The sequence below is a fragment of the Hoplias malabaricus genome, chromosome 15 (assembly GCF_029633855.1).
Source record: "Hoplias malabaricus isolate fHopMal1 chromosome 15, fHopMal1.hap1, whole genome shotgun sequence".
Lineage (NCBI taxonomy): Eukaryota > Metazoa > Chordata > Actinopteri > Characiformes > Erythrinidae > Hoplias > Hoplias malabaricus.
Genome location: NC_089814.1, coordinates 13,605,266 through 13,618,585, shown reverse-complemented (window position 1 = coordinate 13,618,585; position 13,320 = coordinate 13,605,266). Strand labels below are relative to the sequence as shown.

The following is a 13,320-nucleotide window of genomic DNA, read 5'->3' as shown; positions in this document are numbered from 1 at the left end:
ATTGGCCCCAAAAGGACACCATACTAATAAATTATTGTGATCTATAGCCAGGTGTTTCAGTTTCATTGTCATTTCATTGTGTGCATATATATATATATATATATATATATATATATATATATATATATATATATATATATATATATGCATACACATTACTATTTGCAGTTATTTTGTATGTGAAATCATTACTGATAAAATATTTTAAACATTACTATAGGTTTAAAAGGTCAGATGATCATGCCCCACCTCACATTTTGCTGTTCTCCAAAGCACCCAGTAAATTGTAAAAAGGCTTTAACCTGCACTTTTATAATTTTATTAATTATAACAGAGATTAGTAAATAAATCTAGAGTTATGAGTGTACAGTTTTTTTGCCAGGTTATGAAATTGTTAATAAGGCTGTTTTAATCACAAAAAAAGCCCAATCTCAGCGGTCAGTAAGGTGAGATAATTGTAATTTGTAAGAGCATTTTTACAGGAGTTTAGTATAATATTTAGTACATCTGATAAGGGCCTTAAAGTATGGGCCCAAATGTCTCGTTTCTCATTAAATAAAGACGTTTTATAGAGTGAGTGCTGCACCTTAGTTTATGAAGACTCACCATTAATAATACAGTACTTAAGAAAAATTGAGAGTCCCTATTGTAAGTCTGCTTCAAACCTTACATACAAGAACTTACATCTCTTTCAGTTCTGCAGGTCTGTTTGTTGTTTATTTTTGGTTTTGTTTTAATTGTGATGCCTAAACTCGTCAGTCTACATTCCTCTTTTTTCAGAGTTAGGTTTCACATTGTGAGTTCATCAGTTTTTGTATGTTTGTTTTTCTTCATTTAATATACTTATTACATTTCTCAAAGTTTTGCATCAAAACCACTCCAGTTAACAAAATATATATTGTTCTGACAGCAACTGCATCTGTGAAATCTTTTTGAACTACATGCTCAGATCATTACACAAAAACTATGAAACATTGATTGGAGTGTAATGTGAGTTTGTTTCTGTGTCTGTTTTTTAAAACAAATCTGAGCATAAAGCTGTTAAAAGATGGATTTACACCTCATTGGTTACACTGTTCTCAGCCTGCATTTGTTTTTCCTGAAGGACATATGGGGTGATGACGGATATTTAAAGGTAATTAAAATAATTTTTTTTTCTGACATTTTTGAGCCATTCACATGTTTGATGTAAGCAATGTGACATCAATTTTTATAATGTGACATGCTCTGTTCGAGAGAAACTAGCCAAGTCAGCATTGTTCTTAATGGTGATGATAGGAACCAATTGTCCAAAGCCTAAAAAAACACTTCTTGCTTTATACATGGAATGGTTACAAATACATCTGTCTGAAACCCTTGTGAAAAAGATATACATAAATTGGTTTTAAATATTTTTTTGGAACTGTTATTTTATACTAAATCTCTACTAATATGTAACTTATATAGAGTGAGTACACTTGTCGCATGTTATATTTTCCACTCTTCTAATCCAGCAGATGTTTCTTAGAGCTACCCAGTTGAAGTCTAAAAAAATGTCAACAATGTGGTAAAATTATTAAAGAATTATTCAATACAAATAAACAGACCATGTAAAAAAATAATAATTCAGAAGAAGTAATACAATATTTGACAATATAATATTACCAATTATAATACTTGTAAATTAGAAATGTATGACTATAATACACATATTCATATATTTCAATTGTATTAGAAGAGTGACAAAATAATAAATGATTAATATACTCCATATATATTAACTAATAAATAATTGAATTACATATTAGTTCTGACTTAGTGCCAATGAATAGTTCCAAAATATCATAAGTACATCAGCAAAATTTAAGTATACTTTATTTTTTTCACATGGGATAGCTTCATGGTGGTTATATGAAAGAAATTCAAGGTGAACAGTGACATGCAGGTGTCATAAGGCATGGCTGTACAATACTTTTTTCTTCTTTTTCTTCATAATTTAGCAACACTTCACTATTATCAAATTAGTTAGGAATATTTGTATAGTAGACATTGCAAACACCTGGTTCCATTCACTACCACTGTAAAAGAACAGTAGGCACTTTTAAAACCACTCTGAATGACTTGGTTTATGTTTAGGTGAAATACAAAGAAAGTTTAAAATGTTGGTGGATGCCTCTTTTACTCAGACAGAATGATGCTTTTGTGGCCACACCTGAAGATGTCTGTGTTGTTTCAATGAAAATTGGTTGTTTGTATTCTGCTTTTTACAAACCCGCATGTTCCATAGGCAGGTGTTGAAATCTGATAAATGTAATTAATCATGGAGCTGTTGGGTAGCTGAATGCATGTCCATCTGAATGTTATCTGAACACCTAACTACTGAATTCTGCTTATAGACTGGGTTTTTGCCATAGACATGTAGTGCAGCTGAAATAAGACACGCTAAAGCAGCTGAAAGGTCACCATGCTCAATGCCAAATGTCAACTAGAGGGGTGCAAAAGCCCACCAGCTTTGGTCTGTAGAACGGTGAAACTGATGCTCCACTCAAAGCATTCGGGATGAACTGCAGTGGCATTTATTAACAGTACCTGTCATCACCGGTGCTCTCATGGCTGAATGGCAACATGTTTTCACCACAGTTTTCCAACAAATAGTGTGAAATATTTCCTGAAGTAGAGTATCTTCTCTATGAATACCTTTGTTTTCAGAAGCAACATTGAACGAGTGCCTATATTTTGGACATTGTGTGTGGATTTAGAAACATACTCCTGGACAATATTTTAATTTCAAATGAGAAGTAACAGTGGCATCACTGTGCCATTGCCACAACACTCCAGGATGTCAGGATGAAGTGGTTACATAAAATGAATGAATTAAAGAAAAATAAGGTATGATTTAAGTGGTGGATCATTCTCAGTGTTGCAGTGGCAGTGGTGTTATATGTGTTGTGGTGGTAGAAGTGGATCAGATATGATACTGTGCTGGAGATTTGTGGAGTGCTACTGGTGTTAATAAAATACTGTGATCACTGCCTAATCTTATAGACACACTTACTGTTTATCCACCTTATAAATGTAAAGTCAGAGACAGTAGCTCATCTGTTGCTACAAAGTTTGTTTGGATTGTCCTCTATGCCTTCATCAGTGGACCCGCAGGATGCCACCCACAAGAAGCTGTTGGGTAGATATTTGTGGTTGGTGGACTACTCTCAATCCAGCAGTTACACTGAAAGTTTCAAGAATTCCAGTGTCTGATCCACTTGGACCAGCTCAACACACACACCAACACACCATTATTACATCAGTGTCACTGCAGCACTGAGAATGATTGACCACCCAGATCATACCTGCTCTGTAGGAGAACAGGTAAGAAGAACAGGGTGAAAGGGGCTCAGAACAGAGGATGGGCCACACTCTATAATTGTAGAACTACAAAGAGCTTCTGTGTGGTATTTGGAGCTGATAAAATTGACAATTCGTTTAGAAACAAGGATGTCAGTTTATTTTTTTGGACAACTTCCTGTTTATACTGATTGCAACATTGCCAGTAGATGGCGCCTTAAGCCAAGTTATTTGGTAAAAATAGGTCTAGTAGTAGTTTAAGCTCTAATTAGAGTTTAGCGATGGAAACAGTTGTTTTTAACCTTTGTTCTAACATATAACTGAATCATGTATTTTCAGCTGTCTTAAGCAAAACATTCACAGTTGACAGAAGGACACTCTGTGGATAAAGATTTGTGGGCACCAGATTTCTTTTACATTGAAGGTAGGCTCTGGACCCACCTCGACCCTGAATTGGATAAGCGGTTACAGATAATGAATGAATGAATGAGTATGAATAGGTATTGTCGCCTTTTGCTACAGGTTTTGCTGCTCCTCTGGGAAAGATTTAAACAACTTATCAGAGCATTGCTGTCAGGATTTGATGCCAGCATGGGACCTCTAGTGAGGGGAGGAACTAATGATAAGTTTAGGATCCGAAGGGCTATTCCAAACCATACTAAATATATTGATCTGTGCTCCACCATGTGCCTGGTATGGTGATTTTAAGCTCATGTAGACACTCCAAAGCATCCCATTCCCTCTCGCATTTTGTTGGAGAAGCTATGTGCACACAATGGGTGGAGCTTAAAGTAGCTGAACTTAACATTAATTCATTCGTTCATCCATTGTCTGTACCCGCTTATCCAGTTCAGGGTCATGGTGGGTCCGGTGCCTACCTGGAATCATTAGATGCAAGGCAGGAACACACCCTGGAGGAGGTGCCACAGGGTGACACACACACACTCACACATTCACTCACACTCACACGGACACTTTTGAGTCACCAATCCACCAACCAACATGTGTTTTTGAACCGTGAGGAAACCGGAGCACCCAGAGGAAACCCACGTGGACACAGGCAGAACACACCAAACTCCTCACAGTCACCTGGAGCGGGACTTGAACCCACAACCTCCAGGTCCCTGGAGCTGTGTGACTGCACCATGCCGCCTTGAGCTTAAAAATAAGCTGGCTAAATTTTATGGTCTTATCATGCTCATCTTTAAATCACATGGATGTCTTGTGCATCTGGAGCATGCACAATAAAAACATAATGATTAATAGACCTTTGAATTTGTCTCAATAAAAATTGTTTTAACTCCGCCTAAAAATTAAAGACAAAACAAGCAGTCAAGTCACATTCAAGATGGACTTATGTTCAAGCTAGATCCCACACCCCCTTCATAGAGCAGCTGCCCTTTTCATAAGCATTACTCACTGGCATGTTATGTGATGGCATACAGTAACACTGTAGTGCATTGGCTATGGTGACCTTTCTATGTCTGTGTTCCATCAAAGAAACTGCAAAACCAAATAACATATTTCAGAGCTGTTGTTCACTTCAGTTTAATGCACTGTGTGGGCAGGGTTAAGTCTCTGTGTTGACACAAAGGAGAGCCCACTGAACCTCCTCTTTAAAGGGTCCTTAAGGACTCTTGTAGCATTCCTGGGCCAGGCAACACCCTCACTGAGCGACCTTCTTGATTTAAAAGAAAAAAAATAGTTTTGTATGCCAGAAAATGCCTTCCAGAGAATATTTAACTCTACATGTTGCAGTTCATGGTAAATAACATGCTTAATGAACTAATGAGTAAAAATCATTCCAGAATTTGAGTTTGAACAATTACTTTGTTCATTTACTCTGGTATTTTAAATATGTGCTTTGAAGGATAATCACATGATAAATTGCTGCTATTCTGTTTGAACTTCTGAATGTAAAATTTCCATATTGATAGGAAAAAATTGACTAAAGTTCTGTATGGTTGTAAAGTTGTCATTTGGTCTGGTGAGTGTGTCCTTCTTGAATATTTTAATCATGTGGAGTACCTCGTAAATATTTTACTACATCTGCTAGAAGGAATAACGTGACATGTTCTGTTCTGTAATGCTGGATGACATTTGAACACATACCTATGCAAAGAAAGTATGCACATGAGCAGCACATACACACTTACACATATATAATACCCAATTTACTAGGTATCTGCACTCACTGACCATTTAATCAGGTTTACTTACTAATATAACAGCACTGCGTAATTCTGCAAAAACAGATTATGGTCCATCTGTTTTTCAGACTCTCTTTACCCCTGTTCAACAATGGTTAGGAAACACTTCTGGGTGAAATACACTGAGTTCAATTACACTGAAAAAAAGAGGAAAGTCAAAGAAAATAAAGTGGTGAAATTTGTGGGGGGAAATGTAAATTAAGGATTTATTGAAAAGATATACAGAAAATCACAACCATGCAACACCTAGTATATAACCAAAACTGTCATCAAAACAAGACTCAGCTCTTGCTTTAAATCTAAAAAAAAAAATCGAATTATGTTTCTGCCCATGCTTCAACTCTGAGAACACCACTCAACCCTGTGGGTCTGAAAGGACAAGTGTCAAATATAAAGAAAAAATAACCAAATCAAACAAAAAGAACTGCTGGATTTTTCACAACAATCAACTTCAGGTGAAATTAATAACACATAACTGCATAATGTAATAGTAAGCTTTGGGTGTCCATGACCCTATCAGGTGTCCTTTTTTGTACAATTTTTACTATGCACTAACCCCTGCATATTGGGAATGCCCCACAAGACCTGCCATTTTGGATATGATATGACCAAAACATTATGATTGTCACACTTGGGCTTTTTCCAAATTCACTCAGACCTTCACACTTACCAACACTTACTGCCTCATATATCTCACATTTTACAGTTGCTATTGTAAAAGGATAATAAATGTTATTCGCATCACCTGTAAATGTGTATGTTTATAAATGCTGAAAAAGCCGAGATTATAGGGCAGAAAGAACACAAGACACACAGTGACAAAACTGCAGGGTTTGTTTGAGCATAGTCCTGTGAACTGAGAAGGGTAAAAGCCTCTGCTGAATGGATGTATCTCCTCTCTGTTGTCAAGGATTTGTTTGGTCCATTTAGGCTGCTGAAAGAAACAGATCCTCATTGAAAGCGGATCAGTGCTCCATGCTGAGGGGCTGTAGGACAGACAGGGGATCTTTGCAAGTCCTGGACTGTTTTAAAGGCGAGTTTATTAGAGGAGACTTCAGTGGCTTTGTGAGATGACTTGATGATGAAGCATTGCGAGGCCTGAAAAATAATATAACCCAAGGTTATCAACAGCATTTCTATGGGCTGAGTCCCTTTGCCCCTGTGGACTACTGAGCAGTTAAGCTACAACAATACCTCCTTTATTGTTTCTGCCGCATGAGTGTGTGAACTGTAATATTGTCCTGATTATTTGTGATATTTTGCCAAATAATGATTAGTCATAGCCTTTAGAAACGTGCTGAGTGAATATCCACAGTAATAATCCCATGCTGACTGACTGTTAATGTGTTCTTGGTGACTTTTAGAATGGAAAAAGGCTCAAAAGTAAATGCTGACCTGGTTGACGAGGAGGGGTTTTGATCCATCTCCTGCGTTTGCTGGTTGCCAGGATTAGACTCTTAATTTACACACGCCCCACTTAGACTTTTTGAATGTGGGGGCAGGGTGAAGTTTATTTGGGGGTGAGGCACAGATTGGACAGCGGATGGATTCATCTGGAGGCTCTAGTGGGATTAGCATGGGGTACAGGGGATTACATCTTGTCCTGGCTCAAAATGGTGACAATGATGACAGGCTCAACAATAGCACATGCCATAAGATTCAGAACAAAATTTAAAAAGCTATTCTATTCTAAAATTATTCTAGCATGTTTTTATCAGTTTAGTCATTGACATTATTATTTCCCTAAGTGGGATTCTCCCTGATTACATTTTAAATGTAAATGCGAAATGCATTTGCAAAACTAAAGCATCTTTATGAAAATGCCCAGATAATATTCAGGGCTAAGCGCGGCTAGGCTTGTTTATCCTAGGGAGGGAAAGGGGCCCCACCGAGCTCTTTCCTTTTCATGAGAATGCATCTAATTGCACCCTCAAATACTGTACTGGTAAGGTATACCCTTGTCTTGTGGTGCTGACTAGAATGAATCCCTGGGCAAACTCAAACATTATATTAAAGTGAGAAAAACAGATACATGCTCTCAGGTATTCTAGACGAGTATCTCTAAAATATACACACTGCCACCAAACTCTTTGATAATATGTGTTAAAATACTTAACTGTGTTTAACAACTGTATTTAACAGTTGATCAGTTCACTCCTGAATGTAATGACCTCTTGCAGAATTCAGTGGCCTAATTCTAAATTACTTGTAATTATATAGAGCGTGTTACAGGAACAATAAAAAAAATATTGGGTCAATAATTCATATCCTTTGTGTTAAAGGCAAATCTATGTATTTTTCTTCAGCAGGTGGAAAGACTAAACACACTATATTTAGTCTGATACATTTTGCCCATTAAGAAAACTTGATAAAGTGGTCTAAATGTGAACACAAATTTAATCTGATTTCAACAGTCATTTCATATTATCCTATCTTGTAGATTTTTTTGGGTCTACAAAATATAATATAACCAGTTTTGTTCAGTTTGAAAATAATAATGAAAGATATACATATACTTCCTGGACAACAAACTTGGTATCTTAAAAAACAGACTATAGTCCATCTGTTGCTCTGCATAGTTTGATAGCCCCCTTTCACCCTGTTCTTCAGTGTTTAGGACCCCCACAGGACCATCACAGAGTACACATTATTTGGGTGGTGGGTCATTGTAAGTGCTGTGGTTACACTGACACAGCGGTGGGGGTGGTATGTTAAGGTTGGGATCAGACACAGCACTGCTTAGTTTTTATACCCCTCAGTGTTACAGCTGGGCTGAGACTAGTCCACCAGCCAAACATATCCAGCCAACAGCATTATGTGGGCAGCTTTGATCACTAATGTAGGACTAGAGTATGATGAACACAAAATGACAAACAGATGAGTGTTGTCTTTGATTTTACAAGGTGGACCAACAATTTGTGTTTAATACAGTGGCCAGTGAGTGGGCAGTGTTTATCAGCACTGCTGTTTCTGTCTGATCCACACAACAACACCACCACATCAGTGTCACTGCAGTGTGGTGGACCTGTGGGGGTCAGAGCCTTGAGTAAACAGGTTTCAATGGGACTTTAAAAAAAAGCCTGCAGAGCAACTGATGGACTGCATTGTGTAATTGTAGAATCACAAATGCACCTATATGGTTAATGAGAGGAGATAATTTGGACAGAAACCATTTTTAAGATGGATGAGCAGTGCATACATTTGTCACCAAATTTATGTGCTAGATAGGAGTAATCCGTATTGCTGGGCCTACAATAATCTGTTCCACCTAAAATGACGTGATATGACTTAAGTGTCTTCATAAATAATCACCTTTATACTAATTTTAACAGCTTTCCCACAATATCCATTATTTTATCACTGATGGAGGTAAACTCTATTGTTAGGCCGACAAGGTAAACAATAATCGGATGGATCCATTTATTGAAAAGAAGAGGTTCTGTTGTGTGTAAACTGGGTTGGTCTATCAGGTGAGGCTAGTCTCCCCTATTTTCTGCGACGCAGTGGTACGCTCCAGTCTCCGCTTTGTCCCTATGGAGTTGTTGCTGAGGAGCTTTCAGAGTTTCGGGCGAGAGAGAGAGAGAGAGTGAGAGAGAGAGAGCGAGCGAGTGAGTGAGTGAAGGAAGGCGGGCGGTGATTTTTCATGGCGTTGAGAATGACTGCCCTTTATCTCAGGAATAACCCGCTTCAATCCGGGCTCCAACTCACAGTCCTGCTTCTTCTGGGCATCGCGGCGGGTAGGTTTCGTCCATTCATCTATTGTATTTTTAGAAAAAGTGTAGACTTTTAGTGCAGACTACAAAGTTCTCATTGAAGTTAGCGGGGAACTGCTAGCGTTGACCTAGCGTTTCCCAACAACTCCAACTCCAGCTCCACTCCGGGGGGATTGAGTGCTCTGCGCAGCTCTCATGCACGTGGTTGAACACACCAAGGCTTGAAAATGCCCAGTTAAATGTGTAGGGGATGCATAAACCCTTGCAGTGGGACTCATAAACATTAAAATTATTTTGAAGAATAACTGAAAGGGATACTCTCCACACTAGACTTTAAAAAAGTTCATAGAACAAACATACTGCCACCGCCACTGTATAAACGTATACTGTTAATTGTCACAAGCTGCTAAAACCGAGTAAAATCCCAACACTTTCGTCTGTTTCCATCTTTTCGTTGGAAATCACTACTTATTCACGTAAACTCCGTAAGTGTGTGTATATGCAGTGGAATCCCTCTGCTACCATGGAAACGCTCCGTTAGAAACTAGTGCAGGAGCGTTAGATACGAAGCTCTCTGTCTGTACTGTTTACACAGCGCCAGGTCTTAAAACACACTTATTCGGCTTTAAAATGAAGTATTTCTGTCGTTTCCGTCACTGCTCCAGATTCAGGAGGGACACTTCTTGAAATTATGTGCGATATATCTGGATGCTACGAAAGAGGTACATTTCTGATTTGCAAGAGAGATGTCAGATATCCTTTAGCCTACAGTATCAACCGTTCAAACCTGAGTTAAACCTAGAAATGCGTTTTACGTGTGTTACTGCCAGTAACTGCAAAAAGAGAAACAGATTCGTCGGTCTGGATTTGTTTTCTGCACTTTATTACTGTACCATTGTGTGTCTGCTTGTGACAACGTTTGCTTACTTTTAGAAAGCGCTTTGCTTTCTCTGGGTTAGGGTCTGAACCACCGCCAATCGGCAGCATGCACCTGGATGATGCGATGGCAACCAGTATATTCACCTTACATTACATTATCTACCCAAGGCAGGGCACAGGTTCATTGCGGAGCATTACTCACTCACAACTGTGGGCAATCTCACCTAGCCAGGCAGTCTTCCAACATGTGTTTTTGGCTTGAGGGACACAACAAACACCTCACAGGCAGTGACCCAAGGCAAAAGTTACCCAAAGCATGATCCATTGAATCCATGATCCAGAGATCTTGTGGCTGTTTTGCCACTGTGCCATCAAGTTACAGTTTATGGTTTTAATTTTGTATTGTTTTATGTAACTCAGGTTTCCTGTTAGAGCAGGGCTGCACGCATGACCTGCATCATATTTCCATCCAAATGTTGGCAAAGCTACAATGAAATCACCCCACAGTTTTAATATAGAGGTAGTGTGCATAGATCAACCATAACATTATGACCACCTCCTTTTCTGTACACGCACAGTCCATTCTCTCAGCCCCACTGACCAGACAGGTGCATTTTTAGTTCTACAATTACAGTAGACGGTAGTCCATCTTATGCATACACAGAGCGGGTATAATTAGGGTAATGGATCATTCTCAGCTCTGCAGTGACACTGACGTGGTGGTTTTGTTTTAGTGTGTGTTGTTCTGGTACAGGAGGATCAGACACAGCAGTGCTGCTGGAGTTTTTAAACACTGTGTCCACTCATTGTCCACACTATTAGACACATACCTCATTGGTCCACCTTCAGAGACAGTATCTCATTTATTGCTGCACAGTTGGTGTTCGTCATCCACTACTCTTTCATCTGTGGACATGGGGTGCTGTTGGCTGGATATATTTGGTTGGTGCACTATTCTCAGTCTAGCAGTGACACTGAGGAGTTTTAAAAACTTGAGCAGCCCTGCTGTGTCTGATCCATTCCTATCAGAGCAACTCACACTAACACAACACCACCATGTCAGTGTTACTGTGGCGCAGAGAATGATAAACCACCCAAATCACACCTGCTCCCTGGTGGTCCTCTTGGGGTCCAGACCATATAAGAACTGGGTGATAGGAGGCTAACAATTTATGCAGATAAATAGATGGACAAAAGTCTGTAATTGTAGAACTGCAATGTGCTACTCTCTGGACAGTGGTAGTAATAATGCTATGGTTGATCTTTGCATTTGCCTCTATAGTAACAGTAGTATCTGTAGTCTTTGCAAAGCATCTTTTAATGAGCGCTAACTGTCTTTTTTTGTTTGTTTGTTTGTTTTTTTTTCACATTCAGCTTTGATTCAGTGCGAAACGTATCTTTTATGATTAGGAGACTGTTAGTGTAACTCTTCTAGAAATGATGGCCAAAAGTTTTGTCACGTATATTATTATTCATTCATTCATTCATTGTCTGTAACTGCTTATCCAGTTCAGGGTTACGGTGGGGCCGGAGCCTATCCAGAATCACTGGGCACTGGGATTATTATTATTATTATTATTATTATTGATTAATTAATTAATTAATTAATTAATTATCTCATCTCATTATCTTTTCCGCTTTTCCATTTTAGGGTCGTGGTGTAATTAATTTATTAATAATTATTATTTTTTAAACATTAAAACTTCACCTGGCACAACTCCGGTATTATTATTATTATTATTATTATTATTGTTATTATTTTTAGGAAGACCTCTGCTGGTTTGAATGGTATTCTCAGCTGAAAGGTTGAGTGTGGCATGCAGTGGACAGTCTAGCGGCAGAGACACTGTTGCGTCCTTGCTCCTGATCGATTTCTCCTTGGCTATGCTCAATTCCTCCATTGTCAAGCAGTTTAGGCTATTCCCTGCCTGAGGGTTATTGCCGCTGTGGAGGGAAACAGTGTCACCACTGTGTGTTTGCTAATCTGTTAAATGTTTAAATAAACGTTTGAATGCTGATAAGACATTTCCAAGACCTGCTTGTTTTCTGTAAGTGAACCTGTACCAGGCAGTGTCTAGATGTGTTCTGGGTTTTATTGTTCAGCGTTTGTGTTCCCACTGTATTCAGGTTCAGTGAGCTGTACTTTACACTTTAGTTGATATTTGTATGAAAGCCCCAACATGTATTGGATTGTGTCTACACCTTTCTTACAGACATGGATTGTGTGATTGTTGGGTGTAAGGGGAGGTCAGAGCCAGAGTCTCTGTTGGGGGGACCCTGTGTCCAGCAGGGTCAGCCACTCTGGCTCCCTCCTGCATGAATGTGTGGTCATTAGTTGCTTTAGTATGACTGATGGCAGCAGGGGAATGAGCACCAGAAGGAGCAAAGAACAACAGTTAAAATACCATGCAGGAGCTGGGGATTAGTCCCTGTATTGTCTCTCTCGCTCCCTCTCCCTCTTCTTAACGTTCAGTGATGTGCTCTTGGTCTGTCAAATTTACTCTCCATTGCATTTTTCCCAAATACATATAGCTTAGTTTGTTTTTATGCCCCCTAGTACACTGCATGTTCAAAAGAGCTCAGATACCCCTTTTAATTAGTGAATTCAGCTACTTTAAGGTGTACCCATTGCTGACAGAGGTGTTTGATTGTGTACAAACAGCTTGTATGCTTCACATAGAAATGCATTTTCAGTGAAATTGGACTCTCTGGAGCTGTCTAATGTCAAGATGCTCAATGCTATGCATCTTCTATAAAGCCCTCTTGCATTGGCTGTCGAGAAGAGCTATGTTGAACATCTAGCACAGAGTTTTCTTAGGGGGTTTAAAGCTATTGCTGCTGAGGTTTAAAGCTGTTGCCTTCATTTCAGTAATATAGTATTAGCAGGTGTCGTCAAACCTTGGCTACACTTTTTTTGGAAACACTGCTTGTAGTTCCTGGTAATACACTTTCCTTACCACTGACCTACACTACATGTTTGACACGTGACAAAGAACATTTCCTTGTTAGGTTATCACTGAAGAAAATGCATGTTGCACTTCCAGTTAGTGCTTGCAAAATGTACATGACCTCAAAAGTCATTTCAAAATTTCCACGAACAGGCTACCAGAGGTACAAGTATTTGCATTGCTGTTATTTTTGATTTCTTAGAGTCAGAATTTTTGGTTCCTTCTTTCACTCATTTTTTTCATCTCTTC

At 38.8% G+C, this 13,320-nt stretch overlaps 1 protein-coding gene across 2 annotated transcripts in view; it reads left to right on the top strand.

Moving 5' to 3' along the window:
• The first annotated feature begins 9,065 nt into the window (after window positions 1-9,065).
• The window catches only part of nectin3b (nectin cell adhesion molecule 3b), a 46,360-nt gene continuing 42,105 nt past the window's right edge, over window positions 9,066-13,320 (top strand). The window contains exon 1 of one of the 2 annotated variants that reach the window (XM_066646361.1): window positions 9,066-9,268. In XM_066646361.1, coding sequence (XP_066502458.1) covers window positions 9,175-9,268 — 94 coding nt within the window. In that variant the 5' untranslated portion in view covers window positions 9,066-9,174. Of the gene's footprint in view, window positions 9,269-9,856; window positions 9,967-13,320 lie in introns of those variants that run through there. The other variant, XM_066646362.1, reaches the window with a different exon arrangement.